Source organism: Mesocricetus auratus, unplaced genomic scaffold (genome assembly GCF_017639785.1).
Source record: "Mesocricetus auratus isolate SY011 unplaced genomic scaffold, BCM_Maur_2.0 Super-Scaffold_100676, whole genome shotgun sequence".
In the NCBI taxonomy this organism is placed as follows: Eukaryota; Metazoa; Chordata; class Mammalia; order Rodentia; family Cricetidae; genus Mesocricetus; species Mesocricetus auratus.
In genome coordinates, this window is record NW_024429266.1 from 37974583 (window position 1) to 37999069 (window position 24487).

The 24487-nt window shown below is 43.4% G+C and overlaps 1 protein-coding gene across 1 annotated transcript in view; it reads left to right on the plus strand.

Moving 5' to 3' along the window:
• Lamc1 (laminin subunit gamma 1) overlaps nucleotides 1-24487 on the plus strand; it is a 113503-nt gene that overhangs the window by 76318 nt on the left and 12698 nt on the right. The window contains exons 3-20 of the mRNA XM_005071291.4: nucleotides 2836-2966; nucleotides 4040-4206; nucleotides 6306-6494; nucleotides 7588-7705; nucleotides 8072-8170; nucleotides 8253-8389; nucleotides 9158-9280; nucleotides 9369-9558; nucleotides 9975-10087; nucleotides 11509-11730; nucleotides 11846-12034; nucleotides 14126-14371; nucleotides 14837-14990; nucleotides 15443-15585; nucleotides 16914-17092; nucleotides 18011-18167; nucleotides 22770-22975; nucleotides 23687-23766. Of these exons, the coding sequence (XP_005071348.1) occupies nucleotides 2836-2966; nucleotides 4040-4206; nucleotides 6306-6494; nucleotides 7588-7705; nucleotides 8072-8170; nucleotides 8253-8389; nucleotides 9158-9280; nucleotides 9369-9558; nucleotides 9975-10087; nucleotides 11509-11730; nucleotides 11846-12034; nucleotides 14126-14371; nucleotides 14837-14990; nucleotides 15443-15585; nucleotides 16914-17092; nucleotides 18011-18167; nucleotides 22770-22975; nucleotides 23687-23766 (2843 nt within the window). The remainder of the gene's footprint in view (nucleotides 1-2835; nucleotides 2967-4039; nucleotides 4207-6305; nucleotides 6495-7587; nucleotides 7706-8071; nucleotides 8171-8252; nucleotides 8390-9157; nucleotides 9281-9368; nucleotides 9559-9974; nucleotides 10088-11508; nucleotides 11731-11845; nucleotides 12035-14125; nucleotides 14372-14836; nucleotides 14991-15442; nucleotides 15586-16913; nucleotides 17093-18010; nucleotides 18168-22769; nucleotides 22976-23686; nucleotides 23767-24487) is intronic.

Sequence of the window (24487 nt, forward strand, 5' to 3'; positions counted from 1 at the left end):
AAATGGGGGCAGTCTATATATATTCACTGAAGAGAAAAGGAAGGACTACATGTGACTTTGCAAATGCTGTGTTCATTTCATGAAGACTTCTTAGTGGAAACCCCCTGTTTTTCTGGGCTTCCTACTTCTGGATTCCCAGTCTTTTTCTCTGGAATTTATTACAATTACTGTTTTTTTTACATTTATCTATTTTGTGTGTGTATGTGAGAGCACATGTGTACACTGTACCACCCAACATGCAAGACCTTCTACCATGTTGGTTTTGGGGATTGAGCTCAGGTCATCAGGCTTGACAGCAAGCACCCCTACCCACTGAGCCATCTTGCCAGTGCTGTCATTTGTTCTCACATTAAAGGACACTTTCTGATTTGGTTATATAGTTTTAGGCAGAGCCACTGATGAGAATATATCTTTCCTGCATGTCCAACTCCCCACCCTTTGTATTCTTTTAGGCTGTCAGGAGATGTGTGAATGTGGAAGTAAATCCAGGTATTAACCAAGGCTTTTCAGAGAAGAGTTCCTGGTAAAGCAGATAAAATAAATGGCAGAGAGGATAGCTGACTTAGATGGATGAAATGGCTAAAAACTGAAGGGAAGCCTTAGGAAAGGTGATAGAGCAGACGGCTGCCAGCCTAGTTTCCTTTGTCCAGTTTATTGTATTTCCTGTCCTGGAGAGACTGCCGTGGGGCCAGTAGAAGAGGCTGGTTTCCTGGCTTCTCTGCTTGCTGCCAGCCCACAGTATGTCTTGAGCAGCGCCCCAGCAGGGATTCTGCTGTTAGCTGCTCTTTGTGTCATAGGAACTAGTGAGACTCTGTGGTAAGAATGCTTTGGGTGTCTGCATAAATTTGGTGAGTTCATTTCATTGTGCAGTAACTTTAATTACATGTGTCTGGATATAAGAGCCCTGGCTGTCTTAGCTTGGGGCCAAGTTGGGTGAGCAGATTTGACTTCTAGCTGATAAGAGTAAACTTCCTTCTCCCAGATGGAAGAGGAGATGTCTCGGGTTCCACTGCCTGAGTATCAGTGTGTATTGGTTTATAGTTCTTAGCATCTTGTTATACACTTAGTTGTGCTGTAGTCAAGCAAACATGTTCACAGTCGTAGAATGAGCAGCATTCTAATGTCTAGTTGTACTAAGCCTTTTAACTCTTGTAACTCTGTAAGTCGGGTGTTTTTATTATGTTGCTTTTTACAGATGAGGAATCAGAGCTCAGAAAGGATGTAAATTGCCCCACCGCACAGTTTTAGGTGGCAGAACTGAGACTCATACACTGTTTGGTCTTTAAAGATATTCATGATGAAGGCAGCTGTCTTAGTGGCATCCTGGGAGCTTTCCATCTCCTTTGTAGAGGGGAGCTGTGGTAAAGATGAAGCCCTTAGAAGATATTATAAGCATTAAACAGAGGTGTGTTTAGGTATTTGCATTTTGGACAACAACGGATTCCTGCCATTGTGGCAGAGAGTGGGAGTTGTTGCTGAGTTCCAAGATTGGATACAGTGAAATCATCATCTTCTCCTTTCTAATTATACTTGAAGCTTCATGGAGATTAGTTTTTTATGAGCGCTCCCTGTTGCCAGGTGTTTGGCATAGCTTGAGGCAGTGGTTCGTTATCAGGAGTGCACTTGCTGCTCTCACAGAGCCCTCTAAAAACATAGACGCCTGAGCCAGTCCTCCCACTTGTTACAGGTAGGAGGGTGATTCCGACTCGTAGTTCCCAAGTCAGTCTCCTGGACTGGAGTAGAAGTGCTATCTTTGGTCTGGACTCAGTGACCAGGAGGTCAACCAAGGGCTGAGTCTTTCTTTTCCCCTGGGGTCTTCCATGTTCAGGAGAGGAGACCAAGCTTTTCCACAGTGAGGGCAAGTCTCTGCTTGTGTCATATTGACTGATGTCCTCTCTGCCAAAACCAGCTGTACATCCAAGCCCAGAGTCAGCATGGAAGGACGAACTTGCACAGGGTGTGGCACTGGCAGGCTGAGTCATTGGGATCATTATGATAGCAGTGTGCCACACATGTAAGCATCTGAAACAGTTAGCGCAATGGAAGGGCATTTGTTATAAGGGCTTAGCTATCATGAAACCCAGGGGAATATTGCAGCCTTCATTCTTGCTGCTGTTATGATATACCTTTCAACTTGATCACATGAAGATTCATTCACTCGGTGCCAAGCATGAATAAAATGAACAAATTTCCTACCCTTTTGATACCTTTAATTGGGTGTGGTAGCAGTGTTGGCATGGGTGGCATAAGCAAAGTGGTGGATTGGTGGGCCAGGGAAGACCTAGCAGAGGTGATGGTGTAGGAAAGGTGACAACAGACACAGAACTGCATCTGATTGGCTTGGGTCAGCATGCTCACACATTGCCTTGTGCTTGGGTATCTGTCTGCCACACCCCAGTGGGATTCAGGCCTTGGAGCCAGAACCAGATGGTGTAAAACACACAGGGAGAAGCAGTGCGTAGGGGCATGTGTGTGTGCTAGAACAAATGTGGCATTTGTGTGATCCGAGCTGCTGCTCCTGGCTGCATTTTAGTTGTAGACTGAGCTGCTGAGAGTTCTTGCTTTTCACTGGCCTCTTGGATGTGTGTTTTGCTCAGCCCTTTCAGTTACCTTAGGAAGAAACCAGCAGTGCCTTGGCCTATGGAAATTCCACGTGGTGAAGCGACTATTGACTGCAGAAGAGCCAGGGAGGAAAATGTCAGGCAATCAAAGTTAGCAAAAGAGGATCTAGTTGATATGTGAATTATTTAGAAGATTTTGTCAAATGTGTTTCTCATCTTCAGTCCCTCTACTTCTCTTTATGTGTCCTTTATGTATTTATTTTTTTTCTGGCAGGAATGGGTGACTGCTACTGACATCAGAGTAACACTCAATCGTCTAAACACTTTTGGAGACGAAGTCTTTAATGATCCCAAAGTTCTCAAGTCCTATTATTATGCAATCTCAGACTTTGCTGTGGGTGGCAGGTGAGTAAACTATTATTGGAACTTTGATGTAGACTTTATTAGCATTTAGGGACCATGTGGATCTGGAAAGACAAGCTACAATTTAGAATTTTTTTCTTACCAGATCTTATTCTAGAAGCTAAGCAATTTGGTTTTCTGAAACCTTGTTAAGTCCACACTCATTGACTATTTAAGGGCAGAGTCCGGTAATTGATTCTGCAGAGCTGTTTCCTAAGGGGTAATCTTGACCTAGGATCTTACAACCACCAGGGACAGGAGCCTTGGAGAAGGGTGGGGACAGGATTCTAAAGTCAGGACATATCTGTGCACGCTGAAGATGACTTCAATGTACACAGGCATTTTTAGATAGCAGTTAAAGCTGTAGAATTGCTGACTTTAAGGAGGCAAGTGAGAGAAATGTCTCTGCTGCAGCCACATCCACATCTCTGAGTTTCTCCCAGTTTATTACTATATTTGCATCTAGGGCCCCTTAGTGGCCCTTGTCCCCAAGAGAGCCCAAGGGAATAATCTGCCTATTGGATGTCTATGGGGACTTAGGTGTCAAAAGTCAGCGTCTGACTTCCTTCAATGGGAAGCATTAGTCATTAGGGTGAATTATTGCCACATGTATTAACTTGTGTTTTGTTCAGTCCTGTATGCAGAAATTAAGCAATTCCCAGTGACTCTGAGAGAGACTTTATCGTTGTCTGTTTCACAGGTGAGGTTCAGGCAACTGTAAATGGCAGGAAAGGGTTCCAAACCCAGGTGGTCTGGTGTCAGACTTTATGCTGTTCTTAGCCATGGTCTTCTGCTGCTACCTGAAGGTCTTGACTTCAGGAAATACCCTGCTGGTGTTTTTGGAAACTGTTAGGGACTGTCTTCTGTCTAGTTAATGTTCCATTGTGGGTTTTTTGGTGTGTGTGTGTGGTGTGTTTGAACTTGTCCTTGCTAAGTTCCTCAGTTTATACTTTTGAATGGTAAAATTCAAAGAATTCTTCAATTGCTTTTGGTTTTCTGCATACACACTCCCGCTGCATTGTTTCTAGGACCTCACAGTGGTTCCATTCTTAGCCACCCCCTCTGTTCCTTTCCAGGTGTAAATGTAATGGACATGCCAGTGAGTGTGTAAAGAATGAATTTGACAAACTGGTGTGCAATTGCAAACATAACACATATGGAGTTGACTGTGAAAAGTGCCTACCTTTCTTCAATGACCGGCCGTGGAGGAGGGCAACCGCAGAAAGCGCCAGTGAATGCCTACGTGAGTATCATTGGTGTAACCTGTCCATTTGTCTTAAGAACTGCAGCTGGAAGAAGGGATGGATGTCTTCCTCACTGATGGAAAACTCTGAAAGGCACTGTTCCTGTAGAGCAGGGAACTAAACAACATGCCCACCAGAGGAAAATGATGAATGAAGGAAGCTGGTTATGAATATACTGTGTTGGTTTCGCTTCCTTCGTGAATATCAGCTAGGGAGCAGAATTGCCAAGGTACAGGAGTTTGCTTAGATTCAAATACTGGGTCATTATGGCATCTCTTAAATGTGGCATAGTCCCTCAGTATCCATAGGAAATGGGTCCCAGAACCTTCCTTACACACCAAAGTTCATGGACGTTCAAGCTCACTATATAAAATGTCATAGTATTTGCATTTGACCCTGCACCCCTCTTCCATGCTTGTCATCTGTAGGTTACTAATATGGCATACAGTGCAAATGCCATGTGAATAGTTGTCCTACATTGGGGAATGGGGACAATAAGGGAAAGTCTGTACGTATGATAGGTGCAGACATCACATCCCCTCCATAACTATATTGACAGTTAATAGATGCTGTGGCTGTGTAACTCCAGGCACAGAGGACAACCATCTTCTTTTCATCAGTGCTCATAAACTCAAGCAGCCAGCTTGGTTAGTGTATGTCAGATGCAATGAGTTAGTTCTCAAAATCATTTTCCCCTTATCTAAAGAGAAAAGTGGGAAGAACTTGCCCAACCATTGTCTGGAAATCTAGGTGGCTTTGGGAGAAGAGGTAAGCCCTGTACCCTAGCAAAGGTCAAAATGAAGAAGTTAACACATGTTTAGTCTTCATAACATCATAGTTTATTCTGAACAGACTGAGAGAGGAACTCAGGAGAGAAAGCGTAGAGTCGTGATTTGTCCAAGACTTAATATGAACAAACTTTAAAGTAGAGTCATGATTTGTCCAAGACTTAATATGAACAAACTTTAAAGCAACCACAGTGTTCTTTCATCCTTCTTCAGTGTAGGGAATTAGAAAAATAAGAAAAAGGACACTTGGAGCGTTCAACAGTTATTGCAGCACCTTGAAAAGAAGCCACCTTCTCTCTTAGGACTGTTTTCATTGAGCTGCCTTGAGCAGAATTTATTATGCATCTTTCCTTTCTCTCAACAAATCCTAGAGATGTTGATAAACTTTATAGCCTCCTCTAGCATTTCTCAGCATCCAGTGAGCTCCTTTAATCCCAGTAATGCAATTGGATGATGTAAGATGAGGCCTAGTGAAAGAGACATGGAGCATTCCTAAAACATGTCATCTAAACACACATGCATTTGTAAAATTATGCGAATATGGATGTCATGTTTCTCCTTTGTCCAGGAATCAAGAACAAACAAAATACTGTTCACCATTAGGAAATGCAGTTGCTACAGCATCTATCGGGCTTTGATAAGGCACTCACTGAATTTTCCTTCCTCCAGTCTCTTCAGCACTAACCCTTCAGAGTGAAGTAGTCACGACTATAGCAGGACAGTTGGGACACTGGGGCTAGATGAGAGAACAATCCAGCTGTCTTCTCTCATCCTAGCTATGAATGAGAGAGGCACAGCCCATGCTGTAGTTTTGGGTTGGAGCAGAATGAGCATGGGAATTGTTTTGCTTTGTGATCTCAGCACCAGCCCACTGCTCAGCAAGGCCTGACTGACTGCAGAAAAGATAGATATTTCTTCGTAAAGTGATGATCAGGGTATGTAAACTTGTTGACATACTAGGTTTTCTGTAAACAATGTGCCTGGTAGTTATTCTATACCATCTGTCACAGAGATGTAGGAAATTGTGGTTTGGTTTTCTTGGAGTCTTTTAAAATGCTTTCTTGGGGGCTGTAGTGATGACTCAGAGGTTAAGAACACACACTCCTCTTCTAGAGTTCATTTCCCAATAAAGCACCCACGTTGGGTGTTCACAACTGCCTCCTCTAACTCCAGCTCCAGGGCATCTGACACCTCTTTTGGACTCTGCAGGCATTCCCCACACACATGGCATTCACTCACACAGATACACACGCACATTTTCTTTTTAAAGGTATTCAGATCTGACATAACTTGTATATTTTGGCCTATAGCCTGTGACTGCAATGGCCGATCCCAAGAATGCTACTTTGACCCTGAACTATACCGTTCAACTGGACATGGTGGCCACTGTACCAACTGCCGGGATAACACAGATGGTGCCAAGTGTGAGAGGTGCCGGGAGAACTTCTTCCGCCTTGGGACCACTGAAGCCTGCTCTCCATGCCACTGCAGTCCTGTTGGTAAGGACAGGAAGGACCCTTTCCACTGGATGGAGTAAAATGACACAGACTTCTGAGCCAGAAAATAAAGCTGTGTCCTGTGCATGTGCACGGTTAGGTGCAGCAGTACTTGTGTGTGTTCTGAGCATGTGCAGAGTTAGGTGTGACAGTACTCTTGTGTGTTCAGAGCGTGTGCACAGTTAGGTGTGGCAGTACTCTTGTGTGTTCAGAGCGTGTGCACGGTTAGGTGCAGCAGTACTTACTTGTGTGTGTTCTGAGCATGTGCAGAGTTAGGTGTGGCAGTACTCTTGTGTGTTCAGAGCATGTGCAGAGTTAGGTGTGGCAGAACTCTTGTGTGTTCAGAGCATGTGCAGAGTTAGGTGTGGCGGCGCATGTGCATGTCCTGAGCATGTGCAGAGTTAGGCATGGCAGTATGCATGCATGTCCTGAGCATGTGCACAGTTAAGTGCGTCAGTGTGCATGCTGTTCTAGCCTGTAAATATCTTCTTTGGCCTCCACGCCTCTCCCTCCCTCTAATGAATTTGAACTTTCAGATTATTTCCTAGTGTGTATAAAAGAAGTAGGTGGTTTTGTAAATAATTGGCAGCTGGGTCATAGAAACCATCTGAACTTTGACTAAGGAAGGTTCCCCCTTGTTAATGATTTTGTTTAGTCTGATTTCCTTAGGGGCTGAGCTGTGTGTAGCACATTAGTGGGTCTAGAGATGTACAGTGTTTAGTCTCTTACAATTTTTTTAGTTAGGCTAATATTTTGTTATTTGTGTCTACGTATAGTGAAATTCTACATGAGAGTCTTAAAGAATGTCTGATGGCCAGAGAGGTGACGAGCCTTGTGTGCACTATATCACTGGGGGATAGTTTTGTTCAAGAGTTGTGGGTAGATTTACCTGAGGGTGTGCCTGGAAAGCTAAACTCTTACAGCTTTGAAAGCTATGATTTACTAAGAGTTGTAGTTTGGAATTTCTCAGATCATCTAGAGATTGCATATTGGTCATCACACATTGCTTTAGCTTCTGCTTGTGTTTCTTTTGACACTGGTTTTACTTACCCATCTGTCCAGATTTGTAGTTGAACATGACCTCATTAAATTATAGGTTCTCTCAGCACACAGTGTGACAGTTACGGCAGATGCAGCTGTAAGCCAGGAGTGATGGGTGACAAGTGTGACCGTTGCCAGCCTGGATTCCATTCCCTCACTGAGGCGGGATGCAGGTAAATGTTTTCTGGATCAGAGACTGGTCCTGAATCTGCACAGGAAAGTGATAATAATAGTGGGAGCAGTGATGGAGAGTACAGAAAGTGTTTTCTAGTAGTTTAGGTTAGTGATCACAGTATTGGGATTCATCATGGGTGATGACTGAAACCAAATCCAAATAGAAAAGTAGCAGGAGTTCACTTTGTCCTTTAAAGGTCACTGTAAACTCTGCTGTTATGTAACGCAGTTATGGCAGATGCGACTGTAAGCCAGGAGTGATGGGTGACCAGTGTGACTGTTGCCCATCTGGGTTCCAGGCTTTAAGAGTGGGATTTCTTTCCTCTCTCTTCTTTTCATTGTTGTATTCCATTCCCATCAAACAGGCCATGCTCCTGTAATCCATCTGGCAGCACAGATGAATGTAATGTTGAAACAGGAAGATGCGTTTGCAAAGACAACGTCGAAGGCTTCAGCTGTGAGAGGTAGCTCTGTCTTTCTCTGTTGTTTTCATAGTATCAGATTTCCAATGGAAACAGTGACTGATGCTGCCTTAATCTCTTTCAGATGCAAACCTGGATTTTTTAATCTGGAATCATCTAATCCTAAGGGTTGCACACCCTGCTTCTGCTTTGGGCATTCTTCTGTGTGTACAAATGCTGTTGGCTACAGTGTTTATGACATCTCTTCTACCTTTCAGATTGGTAATTCAGCCCTTATTCACCCTCATAGGTCTCCAGAGCTCTGAGACCACTTTTTTTTTTTTCTTGTTTTGGATTTTTCGAGACAGGGTTTCTCTGTGGTTTTGGAGGTTGTCCTGGAACTAGCTCTTGTAAACCAGGCTGGTCTCGAACTCACAGCGATCCACCTGCCTCTGCCTCCCGAATGCTGGGGATTAAAGGCATACGCCACCATTGCCCGGCCTTTTTTTTTTTAAATTATTTATTTTTGTTTCATGCGAATTGATGTTTTGCCTGCATATATTTCTGTGTGAGAATGTTGGATCCTTTGGAAACGAAGCTATAGACAGTAGTGAGCTGCCATGTGGGTGCCAGGAATTGAACCCAGGTCCTCTGGAAAAAACAGCCAGTGCTCTTATCTGCTGAGCTACCTCTCCAGCCTGAGACCACTTCTACATGAGTGTTTTTGAATCAGTAACTTGGGAGGGTTTTTGATACCAGGAACATTTGATGTTATTTAGTATGCATGGTTTTTTTAAAATTGTGTGTCCTTTAATGAAAACATACATGTGGCTTTAGAGAATTTACTGTAGTAAGCAGTGATTACAAATGTTCCATAAAAAATACAGCAAAATATGTCTTTCAGGGGATAGTATTATATAGGTTCTGTTGTGGAGTCAAAATTTTTTATTGATGGTTTTCTGTATAGAAGGTGCAGTCTTATGTTTTATGAGCCTGCATACAGGATGTTTGTCATGTAAAAATGCCTGTGTCTTCATTCTCTTCCTGCAGATGAGGATGGGTGGCATGTAGAGCAGAGAGACGGCTCGGAGGCATCTCTCGAGTGGTCCTCTGATAGGCAGGACATCGCTGTGATCTCAGACAGTTACTTTCCTAGGTACTTCATCACCCCTGGTGAGTGAGGCTTGAGAACAACATGGCTTTCTGGGCAATTCTTTGTCACCATCTCACATTCTTACCCAGCCTGATATCTGCCTTTCAGCCAAGTTCCTGGGCAACCAGGTTCTGAGTTACGGGCAGAACCTCTCCTTCTCCTTCCGAGTGGACAGACGGGACACTCGCCTCTCTGCAGAAGATCTCGTGCTTGAGGGAGCTGGCTTGAGAGTGTCTGTGCCCTTGATCGCTCAGGGCAATTCCTATCCGAGCGAGACCGCTGTGAAGTACATCTTCAGGTGAGATATCCCTGTCAACTCAGACCTGACCAGCTGAGAAAGAGAAAGTGGCTTTTTGTTGTTCGTTTCATCTGAGTTCATCTGGCCTCAAAGTGTGTGTTAAAGAGAAACTTCTGGGCTACATGTGGCGGCTCATACCTATTGTCTTAAACCATTGGAGGCTGAGATGACAGGGTTACATGTTGAAATTCTCTGAAAAAAACAAACAACAACAAGGACAACAACAAAACCCCTTTGGGTTATTGAGATGAGCCACCTTCTTTTATCTTCTCTTTTCTGGTTGTTCTGAGAAACTGGTAACACTCTCTTTTGTTTGGTTAGTGTGTCAGTATTGCCTGTGCTGGCATTATTGAGCAAGAAACAGCCTCCTTGCAGATTATCCTTACAGAGGTCATGTGCCCTTTCCTTCTCTCCAGGCTCCATGAAGCAACAGATTACCCTTGGAGGCCCACTCTTTCCCCCTTCGAATTTCAGAAGCTCCTAAACAACTTGACCTCTATCAAGATCCGTGGCACATACAGTGAGAGGAGTAAGTTGTGATGTAATTTTAGGAATTAATTAGGATGACATGGTAGAAGAATTCATGGCAAGGAGAAGGTCCTGTTCTGATATGTTCATACTGATCCAAACTATTATCACTTGTGTATTAAAATGCACTTTGAAACCATCTTCACGGATCTGGAGAACATTCACTAAAATGATTATTAATGACTATTATTTTATGATTATTAAGCCAATTGAAATTCCATTATATATAGACTTTCTTAAAGTCTTGTTCAACTTGCTTAATCTTCATTTCTTTTTATTTATTGCCATGTTATTATCAAGTGATTTGAGCTATTGACTAAATTATGAGAAATTATATATTATCCAGTGAACAATTGCTTAAACAAGGGTTTAAAAATATGCCTTCAAGGACTTATTAATGAGGGCTTTTTTTCCTCTCTGGTAAGGTAAAGTTGTAGCTTGATGTCTTGGTTTCGCTTGTGTTTGAGCTTTCTATATGAATGTCCATATAGAAATGTTTTATAAGTGATTACTAATATGGACTTGGGCCCTTGGAAGAGTTTTAAAAGACAAGAGTGCCACTGGGTTTAGGTGGGGATTGAGAAGTCACTGATGAGAGTTTAGCTTTGGCTCAGGGATGAAACTGAGAGAGATCACTGGACTCTCTGAAAGGTGATTTTGAATGTAAGAAGGTAAAATAAGGAATATTCTATTAAAGTTTGGCTGAAAGAGAAAAAAAGAGATGAGTTATCATTTGGGAGGAGAAGCAAGAATGAAGGAAGAGTATTTTTAGTCCAGGGAGATATAAGAATGTTTAGAGATTAGAAGTACATCATAACTCATGATCTGACTGGCAAAAACCATAAACATATTAAAAGCCACATTCGAGCCAGTACTAGAAATATCCTTTGACCTAGGTGGTCAGTTTTCACATGAATTTTACTAGCAGCAAGTAATGTTCCATAACATGGGAGGAATGTACTTGAAGCAAAAGGTGGCAAAGGAATCTGGTAGAATAGAAATTAAAGGGAAACAAGGCCTACTTTCTACCTTAGAACATTGCTGCTGGTTCTACTAGATTGGATGGACCATCGTCTAACTCAGTATAAGATTTCTTTGTCCTTATGGAAAACAGAGGAGCATTCTGACATGTGGCATAATGGCTTTGGGATTATCACACGCTTGTCACAGTTATACAGTTGTGCATGCTTGCCTGTGTGTGTGTATGTGTGTTTCTATAACTTTGCCAAGCCTCTACTACACGTGCTCAGAACCCTGTACCACATGGTTATCTTAAGTGCTGTTTTCTGGGTATCATTCCTGGCAAATGACTTCAGGTAATGGTCAGTTTTGTCTGGACTCTTGGGTCTGGCTACTGACTCTCCATGAGCTTTTGGAAACTGGAAGGCACTTCAGAGGTTCTCTTTCCCACACCACAAACAGGCGCTGGATATTTGGATGATGTCATCTTGGCAAGTGCTCGTCCTGGGCCTGGAGTCCCTGCACCTTGGGTGGAGTCCTGCACCTGTCCAGTGGGATATGGAGGGCAGTTCTGTGAGACGTGTCTCTCGGGCTACAGAAGAGAAAATCCGAGTCTTGGACCTTACAGTCCCTGTGTGCTCTGCACCTGCAATGGACATAGTGAGACCTGTGACCCCGAGACAGGTGAGAAGGTTTAGGCCACTGCTGGGCCTGAGGGTCTTTTTGTCATCAGTAGTGGCACTCAGTGACTTAATTTACTTGTCACATGCCTGATGACTTTCTTCGGTCTGCTCCCTAGGTGTCTGTAACTGCAGAGACAATACAGATGGCCCTCACTGTGAGAAATGTAGTGACGGATACTATGGAGATTCAACCCTGGGCACCTCCTCTGACTGCCAACCTTGTCCCTGTCCTGGTGGCTCAAGTTGTGCCATTGTCCCCAAGACAAAGGAAGTGGTGTGCACCCACTGTCCAACTGGCACTGCTGGTGAGTCTGCCTTCCTCACCCTCCTTTCAGTATCCTGTACAGTTGTTGGCATTCACACAGCTTTCCTCAGTGTCCTCACAACCCTGAGAGGGGACGTCTGCTGTTGTACTGTGACAAGAAAGGTGTAGAAACAGTGACACGGGTGTGTGGGGCTTTGTGACTCCAAATAGAACTGTTACTATACTGTACTCTCTCATAAAGTGAGAACCAAACTGGGCTTTCCATGTAGGCTTGTCTGGAATTGTTAATGTGAAACAGCAATTTTAAAATTCTCTCGCTAAATCATCCTTTCAGAATTTCAAAATTGGTTCCATCAAGTTGGGAAAGGTGTTTTTCTTGCGAGGGGCAAAGGGGGATCTGGGTAGACCTCTCTTCCCATTCTTCCCATTCTGTCCTCACGGCTGGCTATCAGGGCCATGACCATGGGGATTGGGGCTTGCTGGCAGACTACCCCTTTTTTGGTTTACCCTGTCTTTACCGTGAGGGGCAGGAAGACAAAACCAGGGCCAAAACAATGTGCTACTCGATCAAAGCCATATAAGGAATGTAGGATTTGAAACTTGATCTTAAGACTTTGAAATGAAAGCAAATTGTATTTGGGAATGAGTTTAAGGCAGGCTACCTTGTGTGTCTATCTTAGTTTGATATGAAACAACTCAGACTTTTGAAGTATAGATCACGTGTGGAATAGCTCCATTATCAGATGAGACATCATAGCTGGAATGTGGTCCATGTGCTCCTGTGGAGATGGCTCTGAGGGAGTCTGGCGGCTGCCCACAGCAGGGGCAGGAGGGCCCCTCATTCCCATGCTCTTGCAATCTGTTTTCTTCCCTCTGCCCCCCCTCACCTGTATTTCCTGCTCAGCCTATTGACCTCTGCTTTTGTTTGTCAGGTCTAGTGGTCAGTGTCATGGCCGTGCTGGACAGTGCTGGCCATTTGTCCCTCTGTAGTGTGACCTGCCACTCTCCTCGTTTACTTCTCTTTGCCCTTTCGCCGTTTGATCACCGCTTTATTTCAGCTGGGGGTTTTCATCTGCCTTTGATCCATACTCCTCCTCAGGTGATCAGATCTCTTCAGTATCCTCAGCCCTGGACATCCTCTCCTGAGCAACAGCCCTTTGTAGCTTTTCTTCCCCACCTGGTGAAGGGCTGGAAGCTTTCTATTCTAATCACTGTAGTCTCTCAGCTAAGGTCTCTCTCATACTCTCCTAAGATGGGTTTTTCACATGGGAGCCAGCCTAACCTTTAAAGATGTAATCAGATTACTTCACGTTATTAGGACTTTTTTCTGCTGAGCCACCTTACTATGTAGTCCAGGCTGGCCTCAAACTCCCAGGCTGTCCTCGAACTTGTGATCTTCTGGCTGTGATTGTGTGTTCCATGCTCTGTGGTTATACCACTCAAGAGCTCTCCAGGGCCTGGGATGGTTGGGTGGGGAAAAGCACTTGCTGTTAAATCTCAAGACCTGAGTTCTGTTGCTGGATCACACATAGTTGAAAGAGAACCAACTTCCACCAATTTTCCTCACTCAGATAAACAAACAAGCAAACAAATACACGTAAAGTAAAAGAAAGAAAGAAAAACCCTCTAGTAGTTCACAGCGCTTCACTTTAAATCCAGATTTCTTCCCGCCACCCTGGTCTGACCTGTGCCGGTTGGTTCTGCTTCCACGTGTGGCCTTGCTCAAAGAGTCCCCATGGGTATTTTCCTGGCAGACTTCTGTGTCTGAATTCTCATCCCAATGTCTCACCCCGGTCTAAAGTGGCCTTCACCTTCGTGGTCATTTCAACCGTCTCTGTGTTTGGTGCAATGCTCTTGTACTTGTCTTGTGTGCATGTCTGCGCTGACCCTCCCTAACTGCAACACAAGTGTCATGAGAACAGAGACCATAGGTCGACAAACCAGGGGCCATCCTACTGAGAGAGTATGTCAAGGCCACTTCACTGGTCTGGCCACACCTGGGTCTCCTGCTCTCCACTGTGCCACAAGACCTTGTGTGTGACAGTCAGATTGGACAGTACGCACCCGTTGGTAACCCACAACAGGAAGGCCTCAGCCTTTCTTCCTTAACCTCGGATTCTCTCATTCCCAGGCAAGAGATGCGAACTCTGTGATGATGGCTACTTTGGAGACCCTCTGGGCAGCAATGGGCCTGTGAGACTGTGCCGTCCGTGTCAGTGCAACGACAACATAGACCCCAATGCGGTTGGCAACTGCAACCGCCTGACCGGAGAATGTCTGAAGTGCATCTATAACACGGCTGGCTTCTACTGTGACCGGTGCAAGGAAGGGTTCTTTGGCAATCCCCTGGCTCCCAGTCCAGCAGACAAATGCAAAGGTCAGCCCCACTCAGTCAACTGTGCAATTTCATCGTGGGTTTCTTTCAGCACTTAAAGAAGTTTGCTCAAATGCAGTACGCCTGTGACAATGCAGTGTGAACCACTTGCACAATTTAGGATTGCCAGACACCACATTGAAAAAGTGAAAGAAACAGGATCAATTTTAATATGTTTATTGTTATTAACATATATGTTTTAAGATATTAACATATTATGTTAATATAACCAACATTTTACTGCTTCAACTAATAATTACTTAAAAACTGTTAATGAAAGAGGTGTTCTTCTCCCAACACACACCAGCAAAGCCAGAGTGTGTTTCAGTTGATGGCACATCTCTGCAGATCACTCAGACACACTGTATGTGACTGGGCAGCTCCTGTACTAGACCACACAGGTCTAAAGAACCTGTGCTGCTCTTCTTTCTGGTGACTTGCATCTGTTGCTTTGTCTTCCCACCCTAGCGTGTGCCTGTAATCCCTACGGGACAGTGCAGCAGCAGAGCAGCTGTAACCCCGTGACCGGGCAGTGCGAGTGTCTGCCTCACGTGTCCGGCCGGGACTGTGGTGCTTGTGACCCTGGCTTCTACAACCTGCAGAGCGGGCAAGGCTGTATGAGGTGAGACCTCGGAGCTTTGGAGGAAGTGATCTTTGCTGTCTGTCATAAGAAGTGCAGTTTCTCAGGTGACAGGTAGTGGCTAGATTGATGTTGTTCAGGAATTGTTCTTGGGGTTTTACATAGGAAAGTCACCGGGTGAGAGGATTTAAGGGACAGAAGAGGCAGCACAGTGGCAGCCCTGGTGTGTCAAACATTCAAATGCAGATTGCAAGGTTCCTTCTGAGACAAACCCAGCAGGGCTGCTGCATGGTCAGTGCTGGTAGGGTTTCAGAATGGAGACTGCTGGTACAGGTGAGGCTTGACACAGAGCCCTGAACAGCACTCACAGAAAGGACTGAAACCCTCGGGACACCCCAACATTCCACATAACAGCCCCTACCATGGTGCCTTTAGTAAAGAATGTTGCGTACAGTCGGCTCTTCTTACCTTAGAAAGTCTTGTGTCTCTTTCAGGTGTGACTGCCATGCTTTGGGTTCCACCAATGGGCAGTGTGACATCCGCACTGGTCAGTGTGAGTGCCAGCCTGGCATCACCGGTCAGCACTGTGAGCGCTGTGAGACCAACCACTTTGGGTTCGGACCTGAAGGCTGCAAACGTAAGACATGGTGGCTTGCAGGGCGGTGTCTCCAATTAGTGCCTAAATACAGAAAGAACTCCATAGCCTCTATGTGGCCATCATGGAGACTTTGTTCTGTGAATATTATGAAACTCTGGAAATCAATGGCTTCTTTGGCTCCTTTGTAACCACATTGTTGAAATTGCCTTTTTTAAAAAAAATACTCCTCTTCATAATCTTTTTTTCTAAGGAAAAAAATCTCCCTTTGAGTACTGAGCTTGCCCACTCTGCTTAACGAGACTTGTTTATTGATCACATTGTCATTGCAGATAAGGACACAGTAATGGGTTTTGTTCAGTGTTTGTTGACTTACTGTAGTTACTCTCCACCCATGGGGCCTTTTTGGTTCAGTTGTATATAAACATCTGCTTCTCCTTGGCATAAACACTTGCTTGGAAATCAGAACAATTTGGGTTCTTGTTTTCTGAATTCCTTCATTTCTCCTGTGGAATGCTGCAGAAGTCATAGATTCAGCTCAGAGAACAGAGCGAGAAAAGAAACAGCAAGACAGTACAAGGGAGGTGTTAGCATTGGGTTTCCTCATTTCTTTGAGAAATTTGAGCAGTGGAAAGCTGAAGGTATACAGGAATTCCTGAAGCAAATGAAAAAGAGCACTACTTAGTTTAATAAGCTTTCCCTGTGTGGCCTAGGCTGGCCTCACTTCCCCTTCTCCACCATGCCTGGTAATTCTGTAATTACTGTGTCACATGAAATGTGCCCCAAGGGGATGGGGACTCCGTGGATGAAGTGCTTGCCATATGAGCAAGAGGAACTGAGTTCAGATCCCCAGCATCCATATAACAAAGTAGGTGTGTGTCTGCGACTCCAGTGCTGAGACAGTAGACTCCTGGAGCTCATTAGCCAGCCAGTCTTACCTATTGTTGAGCTGGGCACAACACTAATCCCTGCATTCAGGAAGCCAAACCAAGCAGGTCTCTTGTGAATCTGAAGGCAGCCTGGTCTACATAGTGAGATTCAGGCCAGCAAGGGCAACATAATGAAACCCTGTCTCAAAATAACACACAAAAAACCAAAACCAGAAATAAGACAAAAAGTGGTAGAGAAGGGTAGGTACCCAGTGGTGACCTCTGGCCTCTGTAGGCACATGCATACACGTGTGTGCACATATGAACACATACACCACACACAAAAAGTGTGTCCCACCCAAAGAGTACACATTTTACTTTACAACTTACAATGTTTGTCTTCTCTGCTCTTAGCCATTTAAAATCCCATAAATGTGTTTTTCTAAGTACTAGATTGATGATACAACCAGTTAAAATGAGAATTGTCTTCTCATTCTGTAGCTTGTGACTGTCATCATGAAGGGTCCCTTTCACTCCAGTGTAAAGATGATGGTCGTTGTGAATGCAGGGAAGGCTTTGTGGGAAATCGCTGTGACCAATGTGAAGAGAACTATTTCTACAATCGCTCTTGGCCTGGCTGCCAGGAGTGTCCAGCTTGTTACCGGCTGGTGAAGGATAAGGTAAGCTGTAGTAGTATGTGCTTGCTTTCTTTCTCTCTCCCTTCTTTCCTTCCTTCCTTCCTTCCTTCCTTCCTTCCTTCCTTCCTTCCTTCCTTCCTTCCTTCCTTCCTTCCTCCATCCATTCCTCGTCAGCAGACATGAAGTATACTCTGGGCTCCAGAGAAAAAAGTGAACACATTTGATCTGGTCTTTCTTCTCATAGGCAAACCTCTAGTTACATACATAAGAGGCTGAAAGACTAGAAGCAGACAATACCTATGGGAAACTGTACAGCCTCTGTAAGGAAACTCCTGTGAATGAGAGCTGAGGGAACCGTGTGAGGAGAAATGGTAGGCAAAGGCCTGGAGCCTGGAACTTCCTAGATCCTGCCCTGTGGAGGAACTTGGTTGTGGCAGGTTCTATAGGATTGTGTTGATAATATGTGAAGAGTTTAGGAATTATTCCCAAATGCAACAGGAATGCACAGAAGCCCAGAGGAGTGTCCTGACTACTACATGAAGAATGATCATTAGGGATGGGATTACAGTAAAGCCTTTGAATGGATGAGATAAATATGTATGATGAGAGAGCAGGGTAGGGAAAATGAAGAAACAAGAATGGGCCTTGGGCCTTGGGGTTTTTGCTTAATGTTGCTGGAGATGTTGTTTACTAGGAATCCCCAGGGAGAACAGGTTCTGGAGTTGAGTTTGAGATACCTGGCAGAGATCTAAGTACTGCTCCAGGGAGACACCAGAGCTGGAGAACTGTCAGTAGACCCTGTGTACAGGAAGAAGAGAGGTTCTCAGAGCTTTCTTTGGAAGTCACTTCTGCCTGTGCCGTCTGTGTGAACAGGCGTGTGTGAGGGACACAGTCCTCCCACTTCTGAGAGCTCCCCGTGGCTCCTGCAGCACACACAGCTAAGTTCTCTTTTCTTCTTAGGTTGCTGAGCACCGAGTGAAGCTCCTGGAGTTAGAGAGCCTCATAGCAAACCTTGGGACCGGGGATGAGATGGTGACGGATCAAGCCTTTGAGGATAGACTCAAGGAGGCAGAGAGAGAGGTTACAGACCTCCTTCGCGAGGCTCAGGATGTCAAAGGTATACATTATCAAGCTGGGTGACTGACCTCATTTCTAGTTTGTAATTGATACGGCTTTTATAAAATTCTCAGTTTTTTTTTTTTTTTTTTTTTTTTTGGTTTTTACGAGACAGGGTTTCTCTGTATTGTTTCGGAGGCCGGCCTGGAACTCACAGAGATCCGCCTGCCTCTGCCTCCCGAGTGCTGGGATTAAAGGCGTGCGCCACCACTGCCCGGCTATAAAATTCTCAGTTTTTAAACTACTTGCCGACTGTCCCTGTAGCTCAGGCTGACCTGGCACTCATTATATATATTCCAAGCTGACTTCAAACATGTGGCAATCCTCAGCCTCCTAAGTGCTAGCTAGGATTGTAGGCATGAACTATCTGCCTGAGTTATTTTATTTTAAAGGCAACAGTTCAAAAACGTCCTATAGTCTTAATACTTTAAGATGAAATAAACAGGGATAACTTCCCACTATATCAAAAACTGTTTGTTGTTCAGGCTTAAAGTACTTTATGGATCTGTTTCTTTACATACAGAGTGTGAAGTTGAAAATATTAAAGTCATGCATTTTTTATGATGTTTGTTTTCCAGCCACAACTTCTGAGAAACACTTTTAAGGAGAAAATTCTAATTCTGACTTTTTTCTCCCACTATTCTAATGAGTGGGAATTTATTTTATGTATAGCCTTATTTTCTTCAACATGACTCTTGAGAACAGAAGATGATGTTCAAGCATTGGCTGAGTAGCTGATTACTGTATATGCAACACTTGGCATTTGTAAAATGCCTGTGTATGAAAATTTTTGTCTGACTAGCACACTATGTGCTGACATTATATAAAAGTACATGTCGTATGTACCAGGCCCATCCTAAGGTCCTCTGCACATGGTATGACAAGACTGAAGAAGGAAAGAAAGGAGATCAGTCTAGGACTTAGAGCACAGTTTATTTTAAAATAATTCATTTAAAAATCAACAATTTATTTTATTGATTTTCAAAGAAACTTGTATTTAAAAAACTGTAAAGTTGCAATGTTATTTTAAATTATATACTCGCTTTTTAGATCACTGTAAGTTTTTGTTTTTATTCCTTTCTCTGAAATAAGCTTTTCTCCTAAATGTAGGCAGACTCTTTCTACAGTGATTAAATGCTAGCACCAGTGGAAGGTGGACAAAGTCTCTCTTGTTTGCAGGATGCTCACTCTCAAACTGAGTCCCCTTGGTATGAGGCTTTCCATCATGGGTCAAGTGTGTTCTCAGATACACATAGTAAATGTTCATTAAAATTAACCTGTATGGGGCAGCAGTGACCAGTTCCACTTTGAGTTTATAAATATGTATCCATTTGGAGTTACATGGAGAAATCTGCCTCCGTAAGAATTTAGGTCAGAAACTAAATAATTTTATTTTCACTAATGTATAGAATTTTGATTTTATGTGATTGTTGAAATAGGGATTGATGTAACTGGACATATCTGGATTTCACCAAGTTTGTTTGATTTTGTTTCTCATGAGAGTCCATAATTTGTTCCATGTGAGACACTTTTTAGGAATTGAAAAGCATAAGATGTGGGTGGCTTATTACAATATTAGATGCATCTGTGTGTTTATTTGGGGTTGTCTGTTTGTATCATTCTAAGTGGTAAGCACTGCCTAGGAAGAATGGACACCCTTCCCATTTAGGATGTTCATTGTGTCACCCTCTTTGGCATGTGGTTTCCATTAACATGCTCTATCAAAACAGCAAATCCATGTTTGCTGTGTACAGTAGGTCGCGGTGTCATATTCTGACATGCCAGTTGGGATAACCCAGGTGGGACAGAAAGCTCTGTGTCAATACCACCAACACACAGGAGTAACCCCAGGGCCAAAGAAGGGCAGCAGTAACCGCATATTTTCCGGTGCCCACTTAGATGCTCTGCTGGCCCGGAAACTCCACCATACTTCCCTGCACCACCTGCACACTGGCAGCAGAGTAGGTTGTTGCTTCTCCCAGCCCTGAGGTCTTCTCATAGGCTGGGGTTTAATTCTCCTTCTGAGGTTCCTCAGTTGTGAAGTTCCCACCTGACCTTTCCTGCCTTTGTAATGATTTGGCTTTTGAGACTGTAAGTACTCACTTGTAGTGGAAATGTGCTTAATCTGCAGATTTGGAAGATGATATGCACAGTTTAGGGCTAACAGGTAGACACTGGGAGTTGAAGGATGGTTGTATTTTATGTTTTTATTGAGCTATACATTTTTTCCACTCCCATTCCCTCCTCCCCTCCCCCTTCTACTCTACCCTCTACCCCCTACTCTCCCAATTCACTCAGGAGATCTTGTCTTTTTCCTCTTCCTAGGTGGATCTCATAGGGTCCTCTTTATTACCTTGGTTCTCTGGAAAATTTAGATTCCAAAAGAGCATCATGCTGAAACTAAAATTGCTTAATTTTAAAAACTAAGATTATTTTAAGTAATACATTGAACATAAAAATATGCATATTCGTAGAGTAGTAATGTTTTGATACAGGTACATATATGCATTGCACAGAGTTTAAATCAGGTTAGACTTACCTACTTCTCAAACAGCTATTATCTCTTTATGGTGAAAGCTCTCAAAGCCCTTTTTTCCAACTTTTTAAATCTTCATGCTGATTATCATCGTTGCCCCACTCACTATTCAATAGCGCTTCAGAACTTCTTAGCATGCTCTGATGCGCTTGCCCAGTGATCATCTTCCACGGTCCCCTGCCTTCTGCTGCATGCTCATACTGTTTGGTTAATGTCAGCTTTTTAAGACTTCCACATCTGGCTGTGGGAATACGGCACTCTGCTCTCCTTGTTTATTTCACTTACATAATTACTTCGCTCCATCCAGGTAGTTGCCAGGGACAGAATTTTGTTCCTTCTTATTGTTGTGCATGTCTCTTTGTGTTTATGTACCATTTCATTATTCATTGATTGGTAGATCCATCTATTGTTTGGCTACTGAGAATAGTGTTTCAGTGATGGGATTGCAGGAGTCTCTTTGACATCCTCTTGGAACGTTATGTGGAGTTGGGATTACTGGATCAGGTTGATCTGCTGTTGAGTATTTTCAGGATGACTGCACTAATATAAATCACATTCCTGGCAGCAGTGTGCAGACTTGCCTTTCTCCCCATCCTCAGCAGCACTTGTCTTCCTCAGTAGCCAAATAATGACTGAGGTGAGGTGGTCTCTCACGGAGGTTTTGGCCTGCTTCCTGATGTGGATGGTGTCAAACGTTTTTCCTGTACCTGTGTGCCACTGTGTGTCTTCTCCCGAGAAGCGTCTGTATGTGTGCTGCCCGGGTGTTAACTTTCCCCCCTTTTTTAAATGAGTTTTTAAGTTCTTTAGTACTGCCAGGTGTGGTTTGTACTTTACTTTCTCCCAGTCTGGGGCTGTCTCTACACTCCTGATGATTTCCTTTGCTGTGCAGTTTGATGTAATTGCATTTGTCTAGTTTTGCTTTTATTTCCTGTGTTTTTGGAGTCTTGTCCAAGAAATCCTTGCCAATTCCAGAATCTTGTAGCATTTTATGTTTTCTTTCAGTAATTTCCTTATTTCAGGCCTTCTATTCAAGTGTTCAGTTCATTTGAGTTGTTGTTTATAGCTGGTAGAGTTAAAGGTACAACTTCATTCTTTGTGTGGCAGTGTGCTTTTCCAGTCTTATTTATTGAACTCTTTCCTGGGGTGTATTTCAACTCTTCTGAAACCTAGCTGGCTGCAGATGTGTGGGTGTATTTTTAGGTTCTCTTCCATTCCAAGAACTTGTCACTTTTAAATAGAATTTGAGTTTTTGTGTATTAATAAAAACTTATGACATGTGAGAATTTAATACTGGTAGGCTTTATATTTGCACAGGTTTATAATTATCATTTGATTTATTAGGACTCAAGCATGAAGTTGAAGTTGAATGGAATAGTGAAGTACAATTTGAGGAACTATGTAGAGGCAGAGATTCAATTGAAAGTTGCATACATGTGCTGGGACAGGGGTAGGGTGCTTAATTTAAAATACAAAGAAGTTGGGTTTACCATACTTCAGGGATATTTTGTTTGTTTGGTTTGGTTTATTTTGAGTCAGAGTTTTACTTTGTATCCCTAGCTGGCCTGGAGCTCCCATGTAGACCAGACTGGCCTGGAACACACAGAGCCACCTGCCTCAGCCTCCTGAGTGCTGGGATTAAAAGCTTGCATCATCACACCTGGCGTCTGCTTCAAATGGTCTTTTTAATAGTTATGTGTCAAGTGTTTAGGGCTAACAGCATTTCACTATTATGTAGCTGTGGTTAAATCTGGCATGTGTCATAGTATAACGATCAATTTTACTTTCCTTCATCAAACATCTTACTGCCTGATTGTGCCTGCTTTGCTGGCTATTGTAGAAGATCATGGATCCAGTAATGAATAGGAAAGAACTGGGACACACAGTGGGGTGAGGTTGGTAGTAATGAAAGCATGATGGGTACAATAGAGACATCACCTCTGCTGGGGGTTAGGGCAAATGTGGCTAAACGGTGCTGTTGGGGATAATAAAGATACTCAGCATCAGAGTTTCTCATAAGATGCTATGTCCCTTCAGATCATTTACACACTATCTGCAATGCTCTTTCAGATGTAGATCAAAATTTGATGGATCGCCTTCAGAGAGTGAATAACAGTTTGCATAGCCAAATTAGCCGACTGCAGAATATCCGGAATACTATAGAAGAGACCGGGATCTTGGCTGAGCAAGCGCGGTCCCGAGTGGAGAGTACAGAGCAACTGATTGAGATTGCCTCCAGGGAGCTAGAGAAAGCAAAAATGGCTGCTGCCAATGTGGTGAGTGACTGACATTCCAGTGTGGGTAGGGTGGGTTGTTGGATGATTCTACTCCACCGAAGATCTGCTACAATGTGTCTTCACCCACCTACCTTGTGCTCTGGGGCAGGAGAGTCTTGCTGCTCAGAGTCACTGAAGGAGTTGCTTTACTGCTTGTGGTGGTGAACAGAAGCAGCCTAAGACAGGAGGAGAGGTCTGTTTGGCCCACAGTTTCTCAGAGTGGGCAGAGTACCTGGACAGCTGTTGGTAGTGGCAGAAGTGTGTGGTGGCTTCTCATATAGCAGCCAGATCTAGAAGCCAGGAATGGGACAGAAGCTAAGCAGCTATACCCCTAAAGACCTGTCCTGGTGATCCACCTCCTCAGGCTCCATAGCCTCCCCCAAACATCAGCTGGGGACCAGGTTTTCAAACAAAGGATTCTAGAAGCCGGGGAGGGTCACTTCAGAGTCTAACTTCAGCAATTGTCACAAAACAGAAGGAACTGGATAAAAACAGATGTCTAGGTTTTTCCTTTCACTTGCCACTTCTGCAGCATTCAGAATAGAAGTAATTTCCAATCAAAGATGTGATCAGAAGCTAAGATCTCTGAAAGTAAGAAAAAAACCCCACTATTTTGCATAAGAATTAACAAAAACAATTAGTGTTAATACTTGCTCTATGGAACTTAAACAATTCAGTCTTTTGAGACTAGGTGTTTTATTTCCTCTTCAGTCAATCACTCAGCCAGACTCTACAGGGGAACCAAACAACATGACCCTCTTGGCAGAAGAAGCCCGGAGGCTTGCAGAGCGGTAAGCTGCAGTGACTTCGTGGTTCGGGCACAGTGCCCCAGCTGATGTGCGCATGTCATCCTGCCCCTCCCATGCATACTTTCCATTGTAAGGTTTACCCACTCTGAAATGTTACCAGCTATGCAAACTCTTTTTCTTTCACTTTGAAATTGGAGTATGTACCTTAAGTATTAGAATATAATGGTTTAGAACAAAATTATATTTACATATTTCACAGATCATAATATTTAAATTTTTTAACTTTAAAGTTTTCAGATTATAGATTCTAAGAAACCCAATAGAAGTTATTAATTTAAAAATTTTACATTAATTCTTCAATGAATATTTAATTTTCAGTTCTCAATAAAAAAACCACTAACTCATTGTACATTTGAAAGTAAGCCAAAGAACACTGACCGTTTCATTCCTGTTTTGTTTGTTTTTTTTAGATACTTTTAAATTCATTGTAACTTCTTTGCAAGGCTTTAAATTGCAGAAGGAATTACATTTTTAAAAGTGGCTACAATGTAGGCATCACTAAGAGCAGGTATCTTTGTATGAAGTCAGTACAGTAGACCTCAGTAGTAGCCTTATGCAGATGTGGGAACTGCGACAACTGTCTAGGGCAGTGCCATTGACGTTTTACAGGTTCTAGGTTACATTGACCTTAGCAGGTTTCTTTCTATTCTGGGTAAGTGTGAATTTGTGAGCCATGTCACCAGCTTTGCAGAACATTCATAGT